Here is a 27,729-nt window from a genome sequence, read left to right as displayed (position 1 = left end):
AATCAGAGACCAAATGTCCAGCAGGTAAAATCCTTAACAAGGCACACATACCTGTTCTTGCCATTGCAGGTATTAAGTTCCTCTGTATGAAATGCTTATTAATGTCATATCTGCTACTTGGCTGCAAAGCCCACTCACGTGCAAAACTGTGCAAAAACTTAAGTGAAGGAAAGTTCAATGTCCTAATCCTGTTTGATGCTTGCCCCCCTGTGCTTCTTAGAGTTTTACTCTACTTGCAAATAAACTTTGAAAGTTTCTGCAAGTTCATCTTGGTTCAACTGAATTGAAAGCCCCTCACTGGTGGGGCAGCAGCACAGATCATTACTCAGCCCAACACGTGACTCCTGCATTAGACAACAGCTTTCTTCTGAGTTGTTACAGCACTTCTGCTCACTCAGCCCCAATACAGCTGTTCACTGCAAATGGATTGATGCTATGATCCAAAGATTCATCTATTTTTAGACATCATGTTTCTTTAAATAAAGATTTGGTATCTGATTCTCTATTATCTTGGCAGAAACAAGAAGAAACACGGGGAAAATTAAAAGCAGCCATACGCCAAGCAAGTCTCCTCTAGACAACTCTGAAAAGCAGATTCTCAGATGACATAATTCAAGCAGCTGCAATGTTGCTCCTGATTTAACTGCACCTTACACCAAGAGAATCTGAGACTGGGTATCTTGCCCTCTTTTCCAAGGGAGAAATCTCAGTATACCCACAGAAATTGAATGAATCGGGTAGTTTAGTGCTCTGATTTTCCCAGTGATGCTAGAGTTTATTGCTTAACAGTTTCTTAACTCTAGGGAATTAAAAGAAGCAAAAGCTACTGGGAGGAAAAAAAAAAAAAAAAAAAAAAAAAAGGAAAGGAGCAGAACAGAGCACATTTTGTAGCAGTTCCTCAAATGTGAAAATTTTCAGTGAATGTTTTGTTACCAGCTCTGCAATCACTTTATAAAAGCACTCTGGGATTTTACTTTGATATACAAGATTTTTCAGGTAAGTTCAGGTAAGGTTCAAGAGGCAGCCAAATGAAAGTTACAATGGATAGTTAGGGCCATCAGACATTACCTTAAGGTCAACAAATAAAATAACTTTGTAAAAACTTTTGTCTGTGTTCACCTCAACACTTTAACATCCTTGGTACCTCAGGTACAAAGCAACTAGAACAAACAAGTGTTAAGAAATGCTTTCACATTCCACTTCTGTATTTAGAAGAAAACAGCATAGAGTATTTATTTTCTAAAGAAAAAAGCTAGTGCTATGAGCAAAATGAACCATAAAGTGTTACAAATAAAGCAGTTACAAAACTGAGAAATAAAAAGGCCTGCGTGAAGAGTAAATTGGCAAACCAAAACGAAGAAGGCAATTAGTCAGCACTGTTTTAGCTCTTACAGTACGTTCAATCCTGTTTTATTACAAGAACATGTATTGCACCAACAGAGGGCAGTATTATGTAGCCCAAGTTCAAACAACTGCAGGAAGCGGGGAATTCAGTGGAAAAAGCAGAGCTGAAAGTAAGGAAGAAATAGTTATTTACATACAAGCATTCATGACTGATCTGTCACACCTTACCTTATCAAAGGGAGGGTAATTAATAGGATGTTTTGAATATTCTTGAAATTTAATGTGCAAAGCTGTTGCATTTTCAATGTAAGGGTTAGTCTGGACAGTTCCCATTGGATTTAACATTTCTTCAAGTTCATCTAAAATATTAGACAGAATAATTAATACTACAGGCCAGGCATCTATTAAAATAAATAAATAAATATTTTTGAGTCATTGCCTTTCAGAAATTGCTTACTCTACACAGTAAACAGAGACATATTTTGCTGCATAGCACTTCTACAATGCACTGCATTTCTGGTATACACAATGTTGGATTATCACCAGTGAAAAAAATGATTTTCCCTTTCCAAAAGAATCATAACATCAAGGGAAGCTAAGATACTGCTATCTGAGCCAAATCCCTAACTGCAGTCCCAAGATCAGTCTCTGTAAACCTCTATATTGACTACCTCTATATCAAATAGTATGGAAAAGAGTAAGAAGTTTTAAGCCACTTTTTTTTCCAGCAATAGAGCCAGGTTGATGCAGTATTTCTCAGGATTAAATTAAGAGTGACTTGTAGATTTCAGACTGTTGTCCTAATCAATCCAAATAATTTAGAAGGAAGCCTTAAAAACCAAGTTCTAATTCACTTTTTTTTTGCCAACTCCAATATTGTCGTATACAATATACCGACCCTGTTTAGTTTAATATACATAGCACAAGGAACAAAATGAAACCTAAAATGCATTTTAAAAAAAACAACAAATAACAGATATAAACATGGATCTCTATTTTCATGAGATTTTCTTTCCATAATAAAACACTGCGAATACTATTTTCAAGCAGGCTCTCATCTTTCCTCTTTCCTGATAAACAGGACTTTTATGAAAGACATTAAGACTTTACATATTTATCCACGTAAAAAAATGTGCGTAGCAAAGAGATGATGACAAGAGATCTGGACATGCATGTAGTAAATATTCTACTATTTGATACTGGTCTTCTTTAGTCTCAAATGTCTCAAACAGAAGTTAAACTTTACCAGGAAATGATGACCAACTGTGCAGTACAAATTCTCCATTCTTCAGTTGTCCTTTATAATCAAATACCATGGTATTTACCCAGGCTACAGGATAGTGCTGTTAAAAGAAAAAAAAATTACATGGGATCAAGAATCATTTTAATATTAATAAGAATTACTATTAATAAAACATTAATTAATAAGAATTAATTTTTAAGGAAGCCACTCCGCCAACATAAAAAAAATACATTTCCCTGAATGTGAGCCAAGATGCTCATTTTTTTCCTCATCGTAACTTCTCAAGTTCTATGAGTTAGAACAAAACTAACTTTTCAAAATATAATTTGTTAAGCAGCCATTTGCCAACTTGCTTATAACCAAAATGTTGATGCCTTTTTCAGCGTCCAAGAAGAAAGAAAAGGTGTTTTTTCATAGCAACATGGGATTTTTCATACATATAATTCTTAAATACATATATTTTTTTCATCTTGTATTCTTGAACACTGAAGTGAAGACAATGAAAGATTTTTCAATATTCAGTGAAATATAATTCAGAGGTACACACAGGGAAAAAAAAATAAAAAAAAATAGACATACCACTTTTCCTGCTTTCCTAATGGTTTGGTATTTGGAGGGATTCATTGCCTTAGTTGACTTTTTAGTTTTCATCTTATCCATCACAGCATAAACTGCAAAACAGAGCCTTGCCATTCTTGGTAGATCACAGACATTTATTTCAAACTCCAGTACTTCATTCCAAATGTGGTCACTTCTCCCAGATATTTCTGTGCTTACAACTGTTTTACAAAGGAGCTCTGTACCATGGAATATACCAGCCCTAACATGAACCTGCAATAAAGAAATGAGAGAAAAAAAATATTACAACTTGCCATGAAGCCTACAGATTTCTGCACAGAATACGACACAGAGCATACATATATACGTTTATTCAATATTTCTAACTTGAAAACAAATGATAATTTTGAGATTTTAAAGTTAAACAAGCAGTTACTGAGAACAAATTCTTTCTTCTTTGCTATTCATGTTCCTGGCCACCATGTCATGGAAGAAGAAATTACTTGTACAAACTAAAATTAGAAGATTGCCTCTATTAATGACAACGGAAACAGCCAGCACACTATTTAACAGATGCTTCTTTGTACACGTGACAAGGAGTAAGATACTATGGAAAATAAGAACTGTCATGGCATTTTTTCTATAGGAATTTTCCATATTTTTATAGAAAATTCTTTCCATAGAAATTACCTCTGCTGAAAATAACCCCCCCCCCAAAAAAAAAAAATCTTTGTTCTGAGATACTTTTCAACTTACTCAACAACAGGCATAAAAAATAACACCTGGCTTTTCACGACTTATTTCCTCCAGAAAATATTCCATGCCTAAATCAATATTAAATTGCTTCTATATTGATTTCGTCTAGAGAACAGAAATTATAAATAGTTCACGTGCTGAAATAGTAACTTTTTTTTGTTTCGTCGTTGAATTAGCTATGCATCCTCATAAGGACCTTTCCTTTTCCCATTCCTGTGTATTCTCACCAAAATATTTTAGAAAAACAAAAATACTGGAGTCTACCTCAAAATACATTTAATTATTCTTGCTCTGAGGATGTTTTAAAACATGGTAACAACAGAGATAACTTGAAAAAACAAAGTCCAGATTTTAGAGAAGCTGGAACAAGCAGCTACAGAAGAGATTTTATATCTATTTTTTAAAAACAAAGGTGAGTCACACATAATTGGAGTAGAATAATTTAGTGGCAAATCAAACATAATTCAATAGCAGAAGTAACAATGAATTACACAAAAGATTAGTCACTTCCCATCTGACAGTTGATATAGATAGAAAAATTGCATTTTGATAGCCAAATCAAAATATGCTGTTCAAGTAACATTGACATAAATGCAATAAATTAATATATAAATGCTTTTAACATACTTAACACTGAAAGAAAGCATAGGAAACAAGCAACAACAATAACAACAGGATGAAAAAGGTAAGACTATTTGTGCAAATCTAAATTCTAATCTCCAGCTAAAACCAATTTGTACTTCTAAGAGAAAAGTTTGGGGGTTTTCCAACTTAAGGAAAAAATTATTTTTGATTTAAACTGTTTATAGACACATATGGAGGGATACTGATGACTGACATCAGAAATCACCTGAATGGTAATAATAACGTACATAATTCCCAGGAATTCTATTTTGTCTTTAGCACCCAGAAACCAACAAGACCAGCTAGCTTGAACTATAAAAACAAGGAACGGGAAAGGCGAAGTGAGAAAAGAGAAAAAGATGGAGTTATTGGCACTGAAATTAAACACATTTTAGGTCAATGCTAAGATGCAGCTAATTCCTGCATTTCTGTTTATTAACATATGTACAAAGAAAACTGCATGTTTCCAAGTTTCCATACTCTTGGATAGTTTCAGTAAGAATGACAAGGAGGTCTTCATTTTTTGTTGCCAAAATGACAAAGTAAGAAATATGTCAACTTCTTTTAGGTGACCTTCGAAATTATCAATGGAGAAAGATAGGCAGTGAAGAAGAAACAGTCTATAGTCCTTTGGTCACCTTCAAGAAGAAGTTATCAACGTTACACCTAGAGGAGTAAAAGGTAAATTGGTTTTTCAGGTTCCTTATGTTCCTTAAACAGCCTTCCTAACATTCACTTTAAGCTATCGTTATTTCTGAGCACTCTCAGAGAAAGTGGGAGATGTTCATAATTCGGTATAATTTTTGGATAAAAGTAATTTAAATTACTATCACCCATCAGGAGGTTGCTGTCATAGCATAGGCAGAGGTATTAGGTCTTGGAGGACACTGTAGTAAGTTACACTCCTCCATGACACAGGAGCTACAGGAATGTTCATTATTAAACTGATTCAGTTGACTTGCATATACATGTATGCATATAATCCCAATTTTATTCCCAATCACTTAAAAGAAATATTCAATTTAGAAGACATTCACTTGATTCCCAGTGACACTCATAAAACCCACTTTTACCTATTTTTGGCATGCTTCTCCACTGTAAGTTACGAATAGCTACATGAACATCCATGAAACAGAGAACACACTTTGAAGAAATCTTACTTCAGACAATCTAAGATGTATACAGACTATATGTGGGCATGCATCCATATACATAAGTATGTATGTATATATTCATGCAGTCAAAATTCCTGTTTACATTTACAGTTCTTTTCTAAATCTAATTACAGATTGCAACCTTATATTCTTCAAAAAGGAAATACTGTCTGTGGCTGATGCCAGAGAACCTATTAAAATTGGTTCACAGTGTTTTTGAAAAAAGTCACCAGGCAGTCCTTTACTAAAAAATTTGGAGATTTATTATATGTTCAACTGAATTTACAACCAAATTCCTTTGCTGATTGAAAGCTATCTTATGGCACTATGATTACATTCAGTGCATTATCTGCTTGTGCTTTAAAACCAGTTAACAGTAAGTGTTCTAGAATCTAGCTGATTTATTTAAAACCGGGGTTTTAAACTCACATTTGCATAGTTTTTGATATTGTTCTTTGACTTCTTGACATCTGATATTATCCCTTTGTATGCCACCAGACTTCCCTGACTGGGGAAGTTATTTTCATTTTGTAATTGTAAAAAGATGTTTTAAAATGAAAAATTCAAGTGATCAAATAAAATTTGATAGTAACATAGCAGCCTGGGTATTTCTAGAACACACTGCTGTTTTGCCTGCCCTTGAGCAGTTATAATTTTATGATTTCCGTTCCTATTAAATATAAGGGATTGGATTTTTTTTTCTTGTCACCCTGACACTCCATTTTTACTAATGAAATAGTGTTAGAATGGTGCAGCCAAATAGCAAGACAAAAAAGCGATTTCAAACATCATGTATTTGGAAAATTGGGTGTTAGCTGAATGAAGTCACTGGGGCTCTAGGTGAAAATACTCAACACAGCTCACGCTGGCAGAGTGCTGCCCCATCTAACAAAAATTTTGTTTCCCCACTAGAAACACTGCACTTATGAACTAGTGGTTTCAGCAAAAGTGAATATCAGTTAGTCCAAAGTACAGTGAAACTAGGGGAATAATAGCAGTGAATTAAACATTACATTCTAAGGAATCAGAACTAGAAAACAAATACATTCTCAATAGTGAAACAATTCCACGACAGCGTAGGTAGACAATGCAGAGAAATATGCACAAGCTTGCAAGATTAATGCATGACATTTGGTAACCACAGCACTTAGGTTTTCAAGACTACAATGCATTCAAAATGCTAAATACTCCTTAGATAGCGTCCACAATAATCGACACTAAGGAACTATTAATTTTCATTGTTTCTCCTCAACATATTTTCTTTTTCCTCTAAATGCATATTGAAACTAATCAAACCTCGTATTTTATAAGCGTGTGTGGTATATACATATCTATATTTAAAATATATAAATGTAAATATATATGATAGCTACATCACTTGTGGAATCCACCTTCTTCTCCTCTTTCCCTTTTATTTTAAAGCTCTAAGAGTCTACAGAGTGTAAAGCTAAGAAGAGAATACTAATACATAGCTAAAATATGGTTTAGATATAGAAAAAGAAAACTTCTGATTTTGTAGACATCCATTTCCACAGCCATGCTGTCTAATAGAGTAAAACTGGTCCATTTAAGTAAGGTCCATTTAGCTATGTAGTAAAATGGAGGTTGTGACAGTAGTTTTGAAGAAAAATGCACTGGGTATCTTGAACAAAGCATCTGAACAGCAAACATCAATGGATAATTGAATTTCTCTTGAACTTACTCAAATAATTGTTTGTCAAACCAAATAAAGGAAATTAACGCTGTTCTATTTCAGAGGCAAGTGTCTTTTGAGGTCTTAAAGTAATTGTGCAAAAAGCTGCCACATGTTAACAACCTGTGGTCTGTAAAACAGTCAGTAGCCTAGTCATGTACATTTTACAGGAAGTGCTACTACAGCTTTCTTTTGTGTGTGTGTGTGTGTGTGTGTATACTCAGCATGTTTAGACAATAAAAGACAGACCATACAGAAGCATGCTATCAGTGCTTAGACTCAGAGAATTTATTCTGGAGTATGAAATTACTTTAAGTTCCCATGGATAATGTTTAGCATTTAATCTACTTTTGCTTGTCAGATGTTTATGGCAGTTTAGTCTGAATAAGCTTATTTCATACCAGTATCAGTACTTACAGATATCATCTTAAAAAAAATAATCAAGTACCCCATGAACACACATTTCATACTGTCTGTAACTATTAATAATGTTCAAATGTGCATATCCAACTTCAGACAATAAAGCAATACTTTTAGCAATAAATCAAGATCTTAAAGCAATAGCACCAATATAACCAAGTGAAAATACACTTTCACTGAACTTAAACCGGTTTCATTCTGAGTTCACTAAACATAGAAAAGCATTAAAATTATGAACAGAACGTCTTTTGAAACTAGAAGTAATTACTTACTTTGGCATTTTCTTCTGTATTTAGTTTATTACCCTTTAACAGAGTAATCTTGAAAGGGCTGCAAACATCCCACACACTCTGAGAAGGGAAACAAAGATGCAAGTTTTCTCATGATCAGTGTAACATATTTGGACCTATTTTATGAACTAAACATTTTCAGCAAAGCCATACATACAAACTAAAAAATACAGATTTTTTTTCAATATGAATTTGAAATCCTAAAAAATTAATTTGTTATCATAACTACACAAGCATACCAGATGCTCTAAAAAGAAAGAAAAGGAGAAAAAACACTAAGCTGAAGATACTGGAGGAAAAAAGAACATTCATTACATATTATTAGCTGATAATCCATAATAACCCTTCAAATGTGTTATTTACTCTCAGTATATCCTAAATATTTAAGAGCAGAGCCACTTTCTTTAGAACAGAAGTACAGAACTTATAACTGGGCCATAAAGCCATGGTATGTTTAACAATAAGGGAAGCACCACATTAAAAGAAAAGTTAGATTTATATGATGACAAAAGTTGCTGTCATTGAAGTGGCAACAGCATGCAAGACACATGGGCTAATACAAAAGAACAGAGACCACCACTGCCTAAACTACTGGAGCCTACGCATTGTGTTGAAGCTGCAGAGTACTGATCTCTGAAATTCTCCAGTTGCTGGTACCAGATTATTACCTGCTCTTCTGGCTTGTGGTTAAAAGTAGAAACAACAGCAATGAAAAGGGGACAGTGGGTCTTTTTGTGGAAGAGGGCAAGAAGGAGGCAAGAGTATGCAATAATTATCCCAAAAGGCACAAGGCCTGCTATTTCTGACAAGCAACTGGGGGCTCTGAGTAGACCAAGGAGACATATACTGGGAAACAGAAGTAACAGCAGAAATCCCAGGCATTGTGATTTATATTCCACAATTCTCTTTTCCTTTTGGATACTGCATACTCTCCACATCAACTTACAGTTGTTGCTCTTGTTTTTTTTGGTGGCAGAGGAAGAGGAAGGTTGGATGATTTTCGGTTTATGGCAGCTTCTATGGCAATCATCTCCTGCTCACACATTTTCTTTATGGTACAACATTCAACTAGAGTCAGCTGAGGAAGAGTCCTGTTCATCACACAGTTGCGTATATACTAAAAGACCATGGAAAACAGTTATTAACAGAATATTCCTACAACAACTTTTAAATCAAAGAAGCTGTATTATATTACAAAGATACTAAGGAAATAGTGCGTAAGTATTTTACAATTGGAAAGTGCAGCAGACATGAGGAGGAAGCACAGCTTCTCCATCTGATGGCATATGATGTATGGTGAAATTTTGGCCAAGGTTCCAGAAACTAATCATTACATTAAGTTAGAAAGAGCTTTATGTACCTGAAACTGAATTAATGGGTGATCACCGAAAACGTACTCTAGCCTCCCACTAACTTGCAGCACATAATCAGCAGGATCAATGTCTTCATCTTCTTTTCCATGGATAGTCAAACGTTTTCGGATTGCCAGCTCATTCAACTTGATGGGATTCATGTTAGGAGACACCTGAAAACTAAATACATCCTAACAAAACACAAACAGGGATGCTGAATATCAAACTCATCACCATCAGACATACATGTACAAGGCTTAAACTGTAGCATACATAATGAATAAAATCTTAAGTTTTCAAAAATATCTGAATATATTAGAAATAGAGTAATTCAGATAATTTTTAAAACAGTTTGATATATTTGGATAAATCTTTAAAAACAAGCCTCCAAGAAATATATAACTGATACAGATTTGTGCAACTTTAAGCTATCTTAAAGTTAAATATTCTCATTATGTATCTCTGTTCCAACTTGAGCATTCTGTGTTATTGCTCAGTTAAAAATGATCTACTTGAACTTTTCTATACTGTAAAGTGTTAAAATAGGCTGTTTTTAGCCTCGACATCTTCAGCGCAACTGGAGCTATAAAAGCTCCCAAGACAGCCAATTCCCAAACTATTTTATTCTCGTAGGTATTTTTAAGAATGCAGGACTTTATCCAAATTCAAATAAAACAAATCTGAACAAACTACTTCAGATTTTTGTGTTATTTTTAGATTTTACTGAAGCAGAATCAATAGCACATTTGGGTAACATCTACTGATAAGAATTTGATCTTAATATTAAACTTACTGTATTTAGCCCACTTTGGCTTTCAATTTGTGATTTTGCATGCTTTAAATTAAGCTGCAAAGAGTTGTTTCAAATTCATAAAAATAAATTTTAGATTGCTACCCATCTTATAATTTCTACTAAGTTACTGTCGGTTGTACTTGATGCATCATGGAACAATTCAAAGTCAAATGTGCATGCGGCTCATGTATATGCTTAAAATTCTTGGAAAACAAGTTCACATTCACAGGATTGGTCTCAATTATTGAAAAAGATAACTGATTCAACAGTGATTTAAAGGCTTCTAAATTAGGATGTTGATCTAGAACCTTACATTTTAGAATGTGAATGAGAGAAAAAAGTAATGTATAAATTTAATGGTATTTATCAGTATTAGATGTGTCATTTTTTCTCTTTTTTGGCCACTACCTAGTTATCCTCTATATATCACTGTACTCAGAAGAAAAATAAAGTTTCAAGTAATAAAGCAGAATAAACTGTTAATGTGATTTATGTACAGAAACACCGTCTAATCTGAGGGCAGTACAGAAAACAGGCATAGCAGCAAATACCCATAGCATTCTGAATATGATGTGGAAAAACTCTGCATTTCCAAAGCAAAATTCTAATCAAGCTTTTAAAGGCTATTTATGTATTACTATAGTATCATTAGTTTTCAATTTCTGATTTTAAAAAGGTAAAGGTAAGAAGTTACTGCTTTTTAAACACTAGGGGAAAAGACAGGTTTACATGCATTTAAAGAAACATAAATGAAGGTCCTCTGTGAAATCTGTCTTCTCCATTCATCTACCATATTATGTTTGCAAATATTGATTTCATCAAGTTCTGGTGCTTGCTTTTTATTCTTTTTGTGCACACATTCATGAACACGTAAATGTGCTAAGAGCAGTTATTTACAAATAAAGTGTCACCTGACTCTCATTCTTATTACTTGTGTTTTCTTTATATAGAAGGTTAGCTGTAAGAAGCCAAGCAGCCCTAATGGAAAAATCTAACTGTGTAAAGTCAGACAAAATTCGTTTTTTATTTTCTCAGTTTCTGCACGGCTCACAACAGCTTCCCCTGTTCCAAATTCTGCCAAACAGTGAAGGCTTTCTTCTCCTGTCATAATTGACAGTGAGTAGACAAGGAATGAAACCTTTTCTTCCCAGGAAATTGGTGCCCTGTGACAGCTGCTTTTCTTCCAACTTGTAGGTCTTTACATGTGTATCACAGAAATGGGGATCAGCTTCTTTCTCTTGCTCCAGAGCTGATTAGATTGGTTTTATATTGTTCTCTCTTTCCTGCAGTGTTCCTACTGAAAGGACACAACAGTATCGATACTTTCCCATTTAATTCTCCTGAGATGATTTTTAGTAGTCAGTGCAAGTAGTTTGGAACAGAGTTTACTGCTCTAAAAAACAGCTCTGATTTGAACTGCTAATAGCTTTGAAGGTCAGAACTGGCAGCAGAAGCATCTGAAACATTTGAAATGTCAGCAGCCTAGGCTATTACAGTGGCAGGCAAATGCATTTTGTACCAGCATGAACTTTTGCACTCCTTTTGTACCATTATCATGTGCATATATACACAATATTTTCATTAAAAGCTGACAAATACATATACTTGTTCTTCCTGCAAAACTGCAAGTCCTCCACTAAGATGTAGTAGGGGTTTTGTTACGTTGTTTGTGGTTTTTGTTTGTTTTTGTAAAAACACCTACGCACCCAACATCAGCTAGCCTTACTGGTTACCAAGTGTAGTCTTCATCTCCGTGCTTAGTGTTTCCGGAGTCAGCTATCATTTATTATTTTGGATTTATTTATTTATTTATTTATTAGCATTAATAAAGACAGTATCAGAAATAATAAAGCTTTGCAAATAAAATCAGCTTAATCATTAGAACGTCAGTACCTACCAACTAGGTCAAAATGGACAATAAAAATAGTCTGATATATCGCACACTTCACTGTTATTAAAAAGAAGTGTAAAAACGTGAATGAGAATTGGTAGACTCAGGTAGAGTCAGAAGAACTTCATCATCAAAACAATTTAGTACAGTAGTTTTATGAGGAAACTAATTTGTTTTTTCTTTCAAAATTGAGCTATGGGGTCTGTTAGCTGGACTACAAGAAACAAAAACGTAACTCTTGGTTTCAGTATTTTTTCATTTTGGGAATAATAATTAATCTTTTTTTGCACTTACTTCTCAACGTAATTAGCAGATTAACCCTAAAGATGTTAAAAAATGAACCATGCACATAAAGAAACGTTTTAAATACTGTGTCTCCCAATTCATCAGCATCTCCTAGACAAACAACTGATCCCCAGTGAAGTCACACAATAATAGTTGGCCAAAAAAAAATGTGACAACTTGGAAGTATGTTCTATGTTTTAAATGAACATGAAATAACACACAATGTAAAAGCTGTATATTATCACTTTAAAAGCAAAAAAGCAGAACTACAATTTGACTTCAGAAGTTCAGTTCATGACTGGCCATTGGCTTCCTCCCTTTCTTTTAAAAGTCAGTCAACCTGCTAAAATAATTTGCTTTCTGAATTAAAAAACCATGCCACTGATATTCTATTTCTCTTGCATGATCAATCACATTCTATCTCAGATCGGAATTAAGAACAGCACGTTAAACATGATGAATAACCATTCCTACCTGGCAGTTATCAAAATGAACGGCCACTACAAGATTTCCACTATACAGCTTATCTTGGAAGTTCTCTGGGATAACAGGTTCCTGTTCTGGTGGGTATGTGTGCTTTAACCAGTCCATCCAGGAAAGACCCACGAGTGACTGAATTTTTTCCTCACTGATTCTCCGCATTTTAGCTCGGAAGTCATTCACTTCAGGATCTTGTAAGGCATCAAACTCATGAAGACCTAGAAGAGTACAGTCCAAGTGATTTGTACCTACCTGTACAGATTATCTATTCACCTCCCCTCTCCAAACCTTTATTATCTTAAAGTAAGGTTGTATAAGTGTTTTCTTCAGATATTTCATCTAAAATGAGTGCTCAAAAGTGAGTTGGGTTGTACATTCTCCTGTACATCAGTGGACTTGCAAAGTTATTTCCACAATTCCCATGCAGCCTGGCATGATTGCTTAAACAGCAAGAACCAATGCCTTGCTTAACATTAAATGGAAAATCCAACTTCACCCTGGTTTTGAAATAGATTGGGAAGTTTAACGTCTCTCCTGACAAGAGACAACGCAAAGAAAGCGCAGTAAATGCATCATAACAAGTGCACATGGGAGGAAGTGTTTCTGAACTATCATCTTCCCCCTCTGCCCTCTGAAAGATGATAGCGTGTTTTAGATTTTGTTTAAAAGGCAAAAAAAGAAGAGTGGGCCTGCAAATAGATAAATTTATTCTTGATTTTTCCAAGTGATTAAAATAAACCTTCTACTCAAGTAAAAGTGACAGGACTGAAAATTCAACCAACCCAAGTCCAATAAAGTTTGTTTTCCAAAATATATAAAGGAAGAATACGCAGTGGAGAGCCCCCACAGCTGTGGTTTTTCAGTACTTCAGGAAGTTTAGGACCTGCAAGAGTGTTTCTTTCATTTCTCCCAAACTTCGAAGGACATTGTGCAAATTGCAAAAAGCACTAAACACCTTTTGAGAATGAAACACTAAGTTTATAAGCTTCGACTGGAAGACTTTTTCACTACTGAGGTGCAGAATAGGGGTTGCTGAAAGAAGGATCCTGTGCAGCTACAGTAAGCAAAATATGCAACCAACAAATATCAATCTCATGTCATCTGTCAGAATATGCTTGAATGGTTAAACTATCTAACTGTTTCCATTGTTGGTTTTAACAAATAGGCAGACAGCGTACTGCTGAAATCTAAACAAAACCTGCAGTCTTTATAAAAGAGTTAACAATGGTTCATTGTCTTAAAACAAGAGGTACGACCTCACATGACCCTGTCAATCTTTACTGTATAACCAGACTAATTTAAAAGCTGAAAATTCTGAAATAACCTCAAGAACAAGTTACTGTAAAACCTTTAAAAATAGCTTTTCATTGTTTGCTGAAAATCAGCACTACAATTGAGAGCAAAACCAAGAATTACATTGTTAACCGACTCAGAAAACATGTATACCAAACCCATAGTAATTTCTAGTTCCTTCTGTGTATCCGTTTGTTAGATGATAAAACTTCTCAGGGATTATGCTTTCCATCACTTAATATTATAAATTTTTCTCCCACCATATAAGATAAAATTTGCTCCTTTTATGTAGTAATACCATACAGTGCTGAACTGCAATACAGAGTAGCTTTCACCAACTTTCAGACATCTCATCTGTAGCGTTTAGTTTATTTTAAACTTTATCAATACTTGTTTGAGAAAGGGAAATTTTGTCAGGGACAAAAAGAGAAGGAAAATATTTTATTTTTTTCCATTGTTAGCAAACAAGACCCTTTTACAAAAAAAAAAAAAAAAAAAATTTTGAAAATGAAAAGCAAATGTAATTACCTTTGCCTATGAGGACACCTATTTTGGAATCCAACTTTTCTCCTGGATCACAATTCCTTGTTACTAGTTTAAGGACAGGAAGAAAGGGTCTAACATCACAAAGTCTTCGTGTTTCATCCTCTAATTCTTCATGTACTGCAGTTTGATTCACACATGAGAACATGTAAGAGTCAATCTCCATAAGGAGATGGAAGAGTGGATAGCTATGTGCCTGCTTCCATAACAGCTGGAAGGAAAAAAAGAAAAAAAAAGAAGTAATGTTTGTTAACTTGGTTCATTTTTATCCCTACATATCATTATACATTTGCTTTGTCTTGGTTTTAGTTTCTATCTTGTGGTTATTTTTATGCAGTAACTAGTATGCATAAACATCCCAGAGGTTAAAAGTACACAGGGACAAGTAATGTGAGGTGATGAGAAGGGCAACGCTAACCCTCATTCTGATGCTCATCCTGGGACTGACACTATAAAGTCCCATTTCCAAAAACGTTGCAGGACCGTGGCTGTCACTCACTAGGATAATAGAGCATTATTGATTTTGGAGGCAGATGGTTTTGGTGCCAACCAGCAAACTGTCATTCTCCTCCACCCATTCCCATCACCTCCTATCAAAGATCCTCCCCTCCTCAAGACACATCTATACCTGATTTTTACACACACACCCAGCTGCACCCAGCTTTGTGATTATCATAATGTATGGTCATTGTGTTCCCACTATAGAATTGATTTCTAAATAAGAAATTCCCTGTTGTCTGTAGAAGTTCAGAGTAAATGTACTGAACTGAGTGCTTACGTAGCAGATTCTACCTTCAGTAACACCAATATAAATCATCATAAATTCTTCGCAGAAATTAAATTAGGAAATAAAACAGAACTCTCTTTTACCTAAATACTATTAAATTTTGTCTGTGAGAATGTTTCTGTCCTACTTTTAAAGGTTTAGATTTTAAGGATTTGTTTCTAAAACTGATTTTGAAACAGGAATTGCAGGATCAATAACGAACAAAATCTTTCTTGATAAACTTTAAAAAAAAAAAAGTTGAACTGAACTCCTTCTGCCAATCTGAAAACACCTGCATATGTTTTAGAGATTCATACAATCAAGTCTGCCTTCCAAAAATGTATCCCAGTACACTGTGCCTATCTGTGCAAAAGCTTTGTTTGGCCTAGAACAAAAATTCCTATTTCAAAGATATCAAAAGACACCAAATCTATGATTTCCTCTGTGTTATCCTCCAGTAGCTAGTTACATTAGTTAAGGATCTGTGGTTTCATTTTTGTTTGAGTTGCCTACAATTTCCAGATACTAGTACTTATTATAACCCTTAAGCATCATAATATTTATAAAGATGAAGTTCCCAAAACAGACTCCCACTGAAAGCAGCCACTCTCCATCACCCACACTACAGTTCCTGGTAGAATTACAGTGTCTGTAGAAACTGATATATATTTTTTTTAATTCCTCAGCCCTCAAATAATGGCTATTTTTCATTTTTCCCCCACTTATTTTAATCTTAACAGTTCCTCATAGAAGACAAATCCCCTATAATTGCTCTCAAATCCTCTGTTTATAAATCCAAATGTCCCCAAATTAGGGCTTGGCACAGTAATGTGCTGGGAACAAAGCTGTTAAGACATTATGCTATGTTTTCATTTTTGTTTTAAATTCAGTGATTTCTACCAAAGTCCTCCTTTTCTTTGCAAAACAGCTAAGTATCAACAGTACCTGTTTATAAGCATGTTAAGGTTCGATGTGTTGCAAACAACAAGAAAACCAGACAGGTCCCTTATTGTTGGCACTTACATACGTGTTTTTTTAATTAATTTATTTTTTTTTATCAGTTGCAATTACCATCAGCTTTTTCACAATTTTACTCACAGATTGTTTGACCAACTAAGCCGTTGTTGCCCAGGTTAACCTTTTACTACAACAATGTCATTTTTCTAGTTGGAATTATTTCAAGTATTTGAGTATAGCACAAAACATAGATCACTTCAATTCCTAGTGACATTCTCATTTCTTCTACAAAACCAAGTGGTCTGCTGCTTAAAAAAAGATATTTTAGCATCTAGAAAGTTTCAAGCCAGGAGTACAATCAATTACTTGAAGCTACTACTAATATAAAGAAAATGATTTCTGTCAAGAAGTGATCACCATCAGACTGAATAGGAATTAACAGACAACATGTTTGCTAACCAGGCACTGGATTGGAATGAGAAATCATCTTTTTCAATTTTCTTTTAGAAGTTCATTATGCTCAAGAAGCAGGTTACTTGTTATTGTAAGTCACCTACCACCTTTCTCCAAAGTTACCCTCACTTGGCCACTATCCAGTGAAAGGTCAGTCGATTATTCTTTAAACCTGTGGTTATTTCCTTACATACCACACTTCCTTCGCTTCATTTGGAAGTACTCCCTCATTTTTTAGAGTCAGCTTTTAAGACAATCCAAAACAAGAGGAGCTTTTTGTGAAGACAAATTTAGAGGAAATTCTCCAAGCAGTTTACTTGCCATTTCAGCTACAAGCTTCAATTTTAAAGAAAATTTAATTTAACCCAACCCCTAGTTGAGCTGTGAGTACTTTAAGTAGTAGGACTACTATTTACTGCAGGAAAGACAACAAAGCTGGAAAAAGAACTAGTTTTCTGTGCTGCTGACATGACAAACAGAGAGACAGCCACTTCTGTGTCATTTTCACTGTCACTCTGTGGTATTTAGTGATGTTCCATTAACATTTATTTTTGATGCTGAAGTCTAATGTTTTCCCCTAGAAAGCATCCTGCTTGATTCTCACAGCTAGTCATGCTGAATCTTGATGTTGAAACTTGAATTTCCGTCCTTCTATTTATGCTTACTGAGCCTAGAGGCAGTTTTCACTTGGAAACAGCAAAGTGATTCAACTCTTAATATAACTCTTCATGAGGAAAACTGCAAGAATTTACTTTCAATATTTTTTTATTATTATTTTAATGAAAAAACTAAGTTGGTACAGAACAAACAAAACTTTATTTTCTGTGCATAATACACACCTGTTACTAACCTGCCTAAGTTCAGAAGTTCTTCGTGTTTATTAAACTTGAAGGAAAAAAACAACCCTGTTACTAAAAGGCTTTAAAGCATGTATTCTCGCACATGTCAAGCTTTAATAACAAGCTCTTTTTCAACAGTCTGTGACTTTATTACTAGATGGTATTACCTAACAGCAATCTCCAATCCATATCAAAGGAAATGGTTAAAAGTAACCTCTTACATGCAAGGCAACCAGATATTTACTATACCACTTAAGAAAAATAAATTTTTAATTAAGGAATTCCGTGGAATGCTATGCCTAAAATCCTGCAAGTGAAATTTGTACTAAAGGAAGAATTAAGAGTGATGTGTCTAAATTAAAGCTGAGAGGAAAGGAAGAGCAAAGAACCTGCAAGTCAGTAAAACAAATTCACACTATTTTTCCATTAACAATATATTTCACAGGGAAAAAAAAAAAAAAAAAAAAAAAAAAAAAAAAGACAAATGCAAGCATGAGATTATGAATATTCTGTAAGAAGTTAAATGGAATCAGCCTGAAAAAGGAAGACAACAGGGAGGTCTAAGAACCCATAGTTAGGTGAGCTATTTTAATGCTAGCTTCATATTATGAACATTTGCCTGGTAAAAGGATGTTAGAGTTGTGAGAAACTATTTTAGATTAATGACTTCTGGATCTAAGAAGCTACAATGATATGTACACTTTCAAGATTTAGGTTAGAAGTCTTTTCTTTATCCTTTCAAGTAATTTTTACTGCCCAACTTCTGTCTTTCACATAGTCCAGAAAGGAAAGATGGGCTGAAGGCTAAAGGTACCACACTCATCCTCTAGAGATCTGCTTCCCTGCGCAGCACTGCCATGAATTCCCTCTGTACCCTGAGTGTACACCTAGCCTAGGCATTCTATTGCCATGCATTTTTGACCACAGACGTAATTCCAGGAAACGTAACTGTGATAAAATGATAGAAGTATTTCTCCTAATAAAATAAGGGATCAATAAAGAGAGATCATGAAGCGCTAATATGTGACGGGCTCAGATAAGAATGCACGTAAATTTGTCCCTCAGTTTTGTAAGCTCCCTGTTTATCCTCATCAACTTTATTTTGAACACTTTCACAGTCAAAACAATGCACCAAATTTCCATAGCTTCAGATGTATGTTATAACAGCACAGAAGTATGAAAACTAACACTGAAGTACTCTTACCCAGTGTTACAAACATGGGCTTATAGAGTGCAGAAGATGTTATTGGTACTGCGCTATCCCCTGCTAGACATTTGAAACACACCAAAAACAAGAACAGATCAAATCCACTGCTCAAATTTGAACAGAAAAAAAAAATTCTTGGAATTTTAGCAACCAGATTTTATTAATTCCATCCTTTTACAATTACACGAGATATTGTCTGGGTGAACTGTTTGTAACACTGTCTTTCAAAATACAAAATCCACAGTACCCTGTCCCTAAAGAATTAAAAACATTTAAAAAAATAAAAAGGTCAGTGCCCTTCTTTAGTAAAGAAAATTGTTTCCTTTGAATAAACAGACAAGGATTTTTCACGCTCATTTTAGAAAGAGACCTTTCACACAGCAAATAAATCAAAGATTTCATTCTTTTTTTAAGTGATGCCCCAACTAGGCACTTGTACACAAACTTAAGAAGTGGCATATGTAGTGTTTAAGGCATCCACCTTTGATGTCAATCAAACAAAACAGGAGCACAATATATGACTTCTATATTAAAAATCAAATCAGACACAACGTCTCCTGTTTCCACACTTATCAGAGAAATGTTAAATAAATGTACAATGAATTAATGGTATGTTAAAAGTTTAGATGTAGCAATTCAGTATTAACATAGAACAATCATGGTAATCTCTGCTGAAGTGTACCATCAGCAAGAAGTTATTTTTCTGAGCCTTGACATCTGTCCCAAAACATTCAAAACCCTCATAGACATGCATCTGTATCAATCATTCTGCTACGAATGCACCTTTAATTTATTTTTTATGCCTACCCAGATTCACTACTTGATTTGCCAAAAGGCACATAAAAATCAGAAACAGAACACATTCCAAATTATAAGTTAATTGGCCATTTGGTATTACCTGTTTAATATGAGATATGGTGGCATCTCGAGGGACATCCAGGTTGATGTAGATTCCAGTGGGCAATAGGAAGTCCACAGATATTGAGCCATCAGCACCAATCTGTGAATCCACTGCCCAGATGTCCAGGCTGTCTGTCACGGCAGGAGGCATTATGGAATCTCAACAATATCATAACCACATGGCCTTAGGAAAAAAAAAATAAAAAATTAAATTCAGTATATTTAACCTTCTATAATAAGACACACATTTTAAAGCTTTTGGAAAGTTTACATAAGTCTGCTTGTGCAGCTCAGCTTGCAAGTCTAGGGCCTCAAATGCCAGTATTGCAAACACATATTCACAGTTGTACTTAATTCCATTTAGTATACTAAGAGCACTTGCCTGATAAAGCACTCTTGTTGTGGTGTTTACATAACTTATACTAAGCTATAAGAGAAAAAAAAATAACCGATTAGAGGCTAATAAAACAAAAGTCAGAAAATAATTTTAGATTATCATCTCCTTTAAATTCAACTCACTGTGTAAACTACACCCACTGCAGGGTAGGGGAAAAGCCTTTGTGTCATCTTCTTTAGTTCACTTCCCTGAATTCTTGATTTCTTATGCTTTATATTTCAGTTTTTCAAATTTCAGTTTTCAATTATTCTTAATAGTACTAGTAGTGTTTTGGACCTTCCAAGTCTTGTCATTTCAATTAATTCTCTACAGATGAGTGAATAGTGATTGAAAGGGAAACACAAATATTTAGCTTCCTCTTCATCCAGACCATGTCCTTCAGCTGACAAAGAGGTGGGAAGTTGTAAAAGATTGTACTAAAGGTTTCTCCAAGAAGGACAGAAGAATTTAACTCCACACCTGTCTAACTCTTGTTAGACAACAAGAGATGAGAAACCACCACTCGCTGAAAAAAAAAAAAAAAAAAAAAAAAAAAAAAAAAAAAAAAAACACACCAAACAAACCACCAGATTCTGGTGCAACTCCACTACTACTGCAGCTTCCCCCAGCTTTCATCACTCCTTTCCGTCTCTTCTGGATCCCCTCCCTGCTCTGAAATCAGGCCTTCTGCTTAACAGAAGCTATTTCCCTCACTATAGCACCAGCAGAAAAAGCAAGATGCAAGCAATACACTGGGCTGCTCTTTACAGCATCACAGAGCATCATCGTGAAAACAGAAAAAATAAAATGAGCACAATGACCACATGAAATCCGGTCTCTACCAGTGATTACATGGTAAAGAAGTCTGCTTAACACTTCATTTTTACTTTTAAGTCACTATGCAAAATCCTTCTTTAAAAAGGAATCGTTCTCCAGGTGCTAAATGTGTATGTATACCTTCATCAGTACCTAACTGCTTCACTTGGTCACGCCGTAGAACTATAGATAATTATTGTGCTGTGCATCAAACTTCCCAACATCTATGCAACACCTTCATGAATACAGTTTTCCAATCCCGAAGCAGCTTGTTAGTCTTTTTCTTCCCAAAGCAAGCAACCAAGAAACCTTAATAGCACACTATCGTGGAAGCGGCCACCAAACTGCACGAGGCGGACTGTGTCATAACAGAGGTGCTTCGCTCCCCTCCCTCTCCAGCTTCTCATCCTTTTTCTTTGATAAACAGCTTCATTTCAGAAAAGTCACAGCACCAGTAAATAAATCCAGACGTTATGAGGCACAGAAGTTAATGCTTCGTAAAGCTTGGTTTGTTGGATATTCTTATTTTTACAGAAACTCAACTCAATGTAAAGCTCTTTAAAATTGCTAGGCCTTTAAACCAAACAATCCACTGTCGCATGCATTGTGGTCCTCACTGACAACAGGGATGTGGAAGTGCTACTTCAGGAAGTCTCTTTGCACTCTTTGGTCTGATGCAGACAGCTTGCAATGAAATAAATCAAGCAGAGCCAAGGCTGAACGTGCCTACAGCAGGTAGCGCTATCCAGCAGCAGCACAAAACCTACTACACTGCATAGCTTGTTACTGACAAATAAGCTGTTAATATTTTGTACACGTTACCAAGGGCTGCTCAGGGGTATTTTTTATTGATCATCACTTTTAAACAACCAGTACCATTTGAAACCACCACTCCAAAATATTCCCAGTCCGTATCTTTGCATCATTCTTAGAACTGGCTTCTATCCCTTCAGATTCTGGAAAATTATAAAAGGGGTCATTGTGACATTTGGGAAATGTTAGGAGATGAAAACCTCCAGGACAGAAAGAGACTGTGCTGGTTAGAGGGAACTGAAACCGCCTAAAGCTCATCAGTCACCAACGGCATAGCAAGTCTAAACCCCGCATGGTGCCCAGCTAACTGCTGAAAGCAGCTCCTTGGTGCCGCGGCTGTGCTCGCAGCTTGCCTGCTAAAAGCTGGCGTAGATACGAGGCACTGCACGCAAGGCTCACCGCAACCTGCCAAGTAAACACACCGAGCAGCAAGACCCATTTGAAAGCCTTTCTGTTCAGTCCTCCTGAAGCCGTGGAGACGTTCACAAACATGAATGCTACCAACGTATCTTGTTACTACGCTAAAGATACGGAGCTCAATACTTTGCTTGTACTAGATAAAATTACAGTACATTTTTTAGTAAAAACAAACAGGAAAAAAACTTTTAACTTTCAGAAAACAGAAATACGCAAGTAAACATTTTTACTCAACAGATGCAACAATTTTGGAGCTTTTATTATCATCATCATCAAACCATAGTTTATTATCATTAGGTTCTTATTTCAAAAAAAAAAATAAAAAATTAATTTACATGGAATCAAAACAAAAAGGATTGGTGGTGAGGGGGAGCAGGTAGACCTGGTGACAAAAACAAGTCAGGCATGAAAATACCTTATCTTAATTACTAGATCTTTACAAATCCATCCCTTCACTCATCCACGGACTTATCTCAGTGAGTGATCTCTTTAAGTTGGCTAAAGGAAAGAAATAAAACTTAACCCCATCATGCAACACGTAACACTATAAAAAACAAACATAGAACCAAAGTCTCAGGAAATGTGTAGTTCCTCATTACCAGTTAGTTTATCTTCAGTGAGCTACTCCTTAAACGGGGTATTATTATTCAACTTCTATCCACATCTTTGCTTCAGTTTTGTTGCAACTGACAATAGCAGTCACGGAAAATTCACTGGAATGATCTAAACCTAAAGCTTTTTCAGACTTGTGCTCATACTGGTGTAATCACAGCCTGCTGGCAGCTGCTTTCCGCAGCCATCACGGCAAAGCTGACTTACAGGACATGTAACTTGCTGTAGAGCACCAGGTTAGCAGGAGCAGCAGCAAGGAGAACCAACGTTAATCTGTTCTATGTAGTTATTTCGCTTGTAATTTCTATTTTAACTCAGTGTCAGATATTACATATCACAATCCTCTTCTGGAGGTTTTCCTAAGCCATCTGTGATGGCAGCAAGGTAGGTGCACCAATGCAGGTTGAAAATCCAAAGCAGCAGGACTTCAAAACACCACAATGTACCTCTAACCTAGGCAGCACGAAGCAGAGACAGAAAGTTCTTCTCAGATATCTGCTTACTATTACCGACTTTCAACACAGAATTTAAGAAGCTTCTGATGTCTATTTACATATTCAGCTAAAAAGGGAAGAGCCATCGTTACACCAATCTGAGCACGCTGGGAAGCTATTCTTGCCTTCAGGCACTTACTTAACATTTCCTTCCTCAACGAAACAGGTTAGTGCCTTTCACAGTCAGCACCCAGTGTCCACCGGGAGCTGACATCACAGGGGTGAGGAGAGAGCAAGTACCGATGCGGAGAGGAGCGCTGCCTGCCAGCCCGAGGTGGCTGTGAGCGTGAGTCACGGACCAAGCTGCAAAACGCACCGAGGCACTGCTGCCGAGCCAACAACATCCCCTCCAGGAACCGAAACAAAGGCAGAAAGCCATCTGCATTGGGAGCAACAGCACACAGGACATCTTAAACAACTTCCAGCTAAGGGGAAAAATAATCAACAATCAAAATAGTACTAAGAAGCTATTTCAGGCTCTTAACCTCATGGCTATTTTTGTCTGCAGTTGCTGTAAAAACAACTTCTTATACAAAAGAAGGAAGTAATTAAAACGGTGCTTAATCTTGGCAACAAATACCTAATCAATGATTGTTTTAATTCAACAGGGGCAGAGCTCAGTACTAAATGTTTTTCTTATGTCACAGGTCTGTAGCACAGACAGCATGCAAACTGTAGATTTGCTCTGAACTTTGAGTTACACAATTCAGATTTAAATATATTTTTATGTGAAGATAAAGCTCAAAACTGCTCAGTCTGTATTTTACTATATCAGAAGAAAGAGCTGCTAAGGCTAATGGAAAGAAACAGAACACAGTTTAATAGGTCATCTCCAGAACAATAAGAGGAACAAAATTTAAGCCTCATCTTTGTATTTATGTATTTAATGTCTGCAAACAAGAGGCCCTACAACCAGGGTTATCAAACCAAGACAACTGCCTGCAATTTTTCCATCTGTAAATATGTGTATCTGGTACGTGTGTCAAGCATTAAGACTGAAGCAGAACTAACCTAGATGCTGAAAGCTTGTAGGATAAGCCTCCACACTGTGCCATGAGATGGTTCATACACACACAGCATGGCCTGGTCAATACAATGCCAGGCTGAAGGGGAATGGCTGCGCCCCCCCTGCTGCCCATGCTGGAGGGAACACTTCACCGGGACCACCCTTCTGGGGCAGCCCAAATTAAGCCATGCACCAAATAACACTTCAGTTGCTTTCAGCAGCGAGAATAATTCCCAAATAAAAAAAACAATGAAAGTACTAAATGCCCACACTAAATGAATGCTCAGTAACAGAATTCTAAATACCTTAATCACAAATTCCTGCAGAGCGTGAGAATTTCTTCTGTGAAATCAGTGTGAAAGTTACAGAACTTAATTTTTTGGCCTTTCTCTGCACTATGACCTTGATCACAAGATAATCAGACAGTTCAAGGAGGTGAAGACAGACAACAGACCACAAGCTCTGAGCAGCTAACCAGAAGGGCTATGTGTTCCCAGGCACTTGTGTTCTTTGCTGTTGTTTCTTTGTTTTCAAAGGACTTACCATGTCTAGGCAGACAGAAGAAATGGCTTTAGAGTTAAGTCTTATTCCAGAAGCCAAGACACCTTGTAGACCTTGCAGGTCCACCCACCCTACTCTCCAAAAAAAGCACCTCTCATCATCTAACAACTTTGAAAGGGAAAAAAAAAAAAAAAAAAAAAAAAAATGGTTACCACAAGCAGGCTGCTTCTTCACTGATTCCTAAGAGGGCTTCGGGAAAGATGACAGTCAAAACCAAGCTACGTATCTTTCTGTAAATTGCTAGCCACGTGTTTTTTTCCCCTAAGCAAAACATGGAACTAGAACTGTGCATGCCTGGGCTATACAGTGCAGGTACAAAAAGGGGTCTTTTTAAACAAAATACAGACAACGCTGTCAGCAAGTGTCAGGCACCAGCAGAACCACTGGGATGTTTCACAGTATCAGGTAACAAAACCCACACGTTTAGAACTTCCTCACGCATTACAAGACTTATAGTTTAGACTAGAGGATCAGTAGGATTTGAGAAGGTAGGCGAGATCAGCTTGCAGCAAACTCAATTCCCTAGCGAGTACTTCAGAGAGCCCCAAACCACCCAGCTGCAAAGGTTTCACACCACTGCAGTAAGTGATGGGAAGCTGAGTTGTACCTGTGTCATGTAGTTACCTTGCTCGTGCAAAGGAATTAGAACCAGGAGGTGCAAATAGCTGACATGAAGCCAAGTGCCATCCAAGAAGATATGAGGGGCAGAGTGCGTTTAGCAAGGGAGTGGAGATTTCACAAGGCTATCCTGAACCAAAGAGCTGAACAAGAGTCCTAGCACACTCAGAGGATCTGTCAGGAGGCACTGCAGAAGGTTAGAAACGGAGTAACAATGCAATGAACTTGTAAAATGTGCCCAGGGAATGTCTAGAAAGCCACTGCAGATTTATTTATTTTTTATTTTTTTTTTTGATGAGTGTCATCAAATACTAAAGCAGGCTACCCAGAGAGGTTGTGGAAGCTCCATCCTTGGGTATGTTCAAGACTGCTGGACAAGTGCGGGCATGACCTGAATGAATACTGAAGCTGAAATTCAACCTACTACTTTAATAGCAATCCATGCAGAACAACAAAGATAGCAGAGAACAGACCCTTATCATTACCCAGGAAAATTATAGCTACTCATTTAGCAGAAGAAATTTAGAATCACTTCCAGTTCTGAAAGATAGGCTAAAATTAAAACAAGTGGATGGTTTTACATGCTTTTATATTTTCTTCTCTTTCTATTGTCACCTCTGAATTTCTCCATACCTCCTCATTCCTCAATCGTATCTCAGAGAAAACAATGTTTTACGTTCTAAATAATTTCAGAAGTTCTTGGCGTTCATTCAGCACAACTGGGTCAACATCAGCATCAGTTAGTTGTCTTCTGAAGAAAGAAAAGCTATGTTGACTTATAGATATGGAAAAGAAAAAGAATTGATAAGATAGGAAACAAGAGGAAATTATTGGTTTTGTTTCATCCATTAGATAATAAAACTAGTCTTACTTCTCTTTAAAATACTTTGTCACATCAGCTAGAGACCTAGACATTCAGAAGTACCCACAAATTCACATGGATCATAAGCAACAACCAACATTAATCCGCGTCAGGTAAGTTCTTCTAAAAGTGACGTACCAAAAAAAGCGCAAGTTCTGAAATGTCACACTATGCCATTAAGTTAGAAACACTCCTTTATCCCCGTGACCTCACTACTAATCCCAAGACCCATCTTTTGAGGTGTACTTTTCTGTTACTTCATATTAAAAGAACACCAAAGGAAAATCTAACGCAATATTTGAACAATTGTCCTGAAGCATAAACAAAAAGAAACTAGTAAAAGACAAATGAAAGAAGCTGTGAGGAAGCTGGTAAATATAAAAACCCACATGACACAACGTTGGAGGAAAATTCCTACCCCTTCAGTTACATCTCATAGAGCCAACCCCAGGGCTGCCTCCTAGCACCAAGCCAAGGGAGGGTTTGGGGGAGAGGAATCTCTCGTGTGTGAGGAGGGCGGTTTCCGCATGGAGAAGCTTTCATTTACTTACTGCTTCATCTACTATTTCAAACACAGGCACATTTTAAGAGCACAAATACACACAGCTTCTCAGGTTAAAAGTCATTTACATTTGCTAAGCTACAAAAAAAAAAAAAAAAAAAAAAACGAACTCCTGAACACAGCCTTGTTTTTTTCTTTTCACTATGAATATTAATATTTACATGGATGAGGGGGAAAACAGAAACTAGCTTATTTTGATCATGGAAAATCTAAGAGCACTCTGCTCATCCAGCTTTTTGCTTTATATAAAGTTATTACAGCTGCTGTGCACCACATTCCAAGATGACCATCATTGTGATCAATACTGCCTTTTATCTGCTGCTTCCTCTATCACGTGGCAGTCAAGGGGCTAGAAAAAAAGGCTTGCAGTAGTGAAAGCAGTTGAAAAAGGGCCACCCCATCCAGACACACAAGAACAGTGTTGAAACAATACCTTACTGTCCCAAACAGACTAGATGACAATCTGACCACAGTAATTTTCTAGGAAACAGCAGCAGCATATCACGTAGTCTAAGCAGAAGAAACACTAAGCGCTTACACAATATAATCTTTGTAATCATTTTTCTAACTACGCAAACATCTAGTACTATAAAAAGATAAACACGCTACGGAGGAAACATTTGAGAACAAATAAGGGAAAAGAATCTACCAGCAAGGATGTAAAAAGAGTAAGAACATGCAAGAAGGCTTATGTCCTATGAAACTTATGAAGAATTAAAAAAAAAAAAAAATCAAGGGCGAAACTTCTCCT

General features: G+C 36.1%; 1 protein-coding gene across 2 annotated transcripts in view; it reads right to left on the bottom strand.

Annotated features, from left to right (window-relative positions):
- The window catches only part of PIK3CB (phosphatidylinositol-4,5-bisphosphate 3-kinase catalytic subunit beta), a 76,013-nt gene that overhangs the window by 24,141 nt on the left and 24,143 nt on the right, over nt 1–27,729 (bottom strand). For both annotated transcript variants that reach the window (XM_082766943.1, XM_082766942.1), the window contains 9 exons: nt 19,840–20,025; nt 14,705–14,930; nt 12,878–13,101; nt 9,443–9,625; nt 9,029–9,199; nt 8,065–8,142; nt 3,167–3,418; nt 2,591–2,687; nt 1,573–1,703 (listed from right to left, as the gene is read on the bottom strand). In XM_082766943.1, the coding sequence (XP_082623069.1) occupies nt 1,573–1,703; nt 2,591–2,687; nt 3,167–3,418; nt 8,065–8,142; nt 9,029–9,199; nt 9,443–9,625; nt 12,878–13,101; nt 14,705–14,930; nt 19,840–19,992 (1,515 nt within the window). In that variant the 5' untranslated portion in view covers nt 19,993–20,025. The remainder of the gene's footprint in view (nt 1–1,572; nt 1,704–2,590; nt 2,688–3,166; nt 3,419–8,064; nt 8,143–9,028; nt 9,200–9,442; nt 9,626–12,877; nt 13,102–14,704; nt 14,931–19,839; nt 20,026–27,729) is intronic.

This window comes from Aythya marila, assembly GCF_965140915.1.
Source record: "Aythya marila genome assembly, chromosome: 9".
Taxonomy (NCBI): domain Eukaryota; kingdom Metazoa; phylum Chordata; class Aves; order Anseriformes; family Anatidae; genus Aythya; species Aythya marila.
Note: the sequence above shows the minus strand (reverse complement) of the source record. Positions and strands in the feature narration are given on the sequence as shown.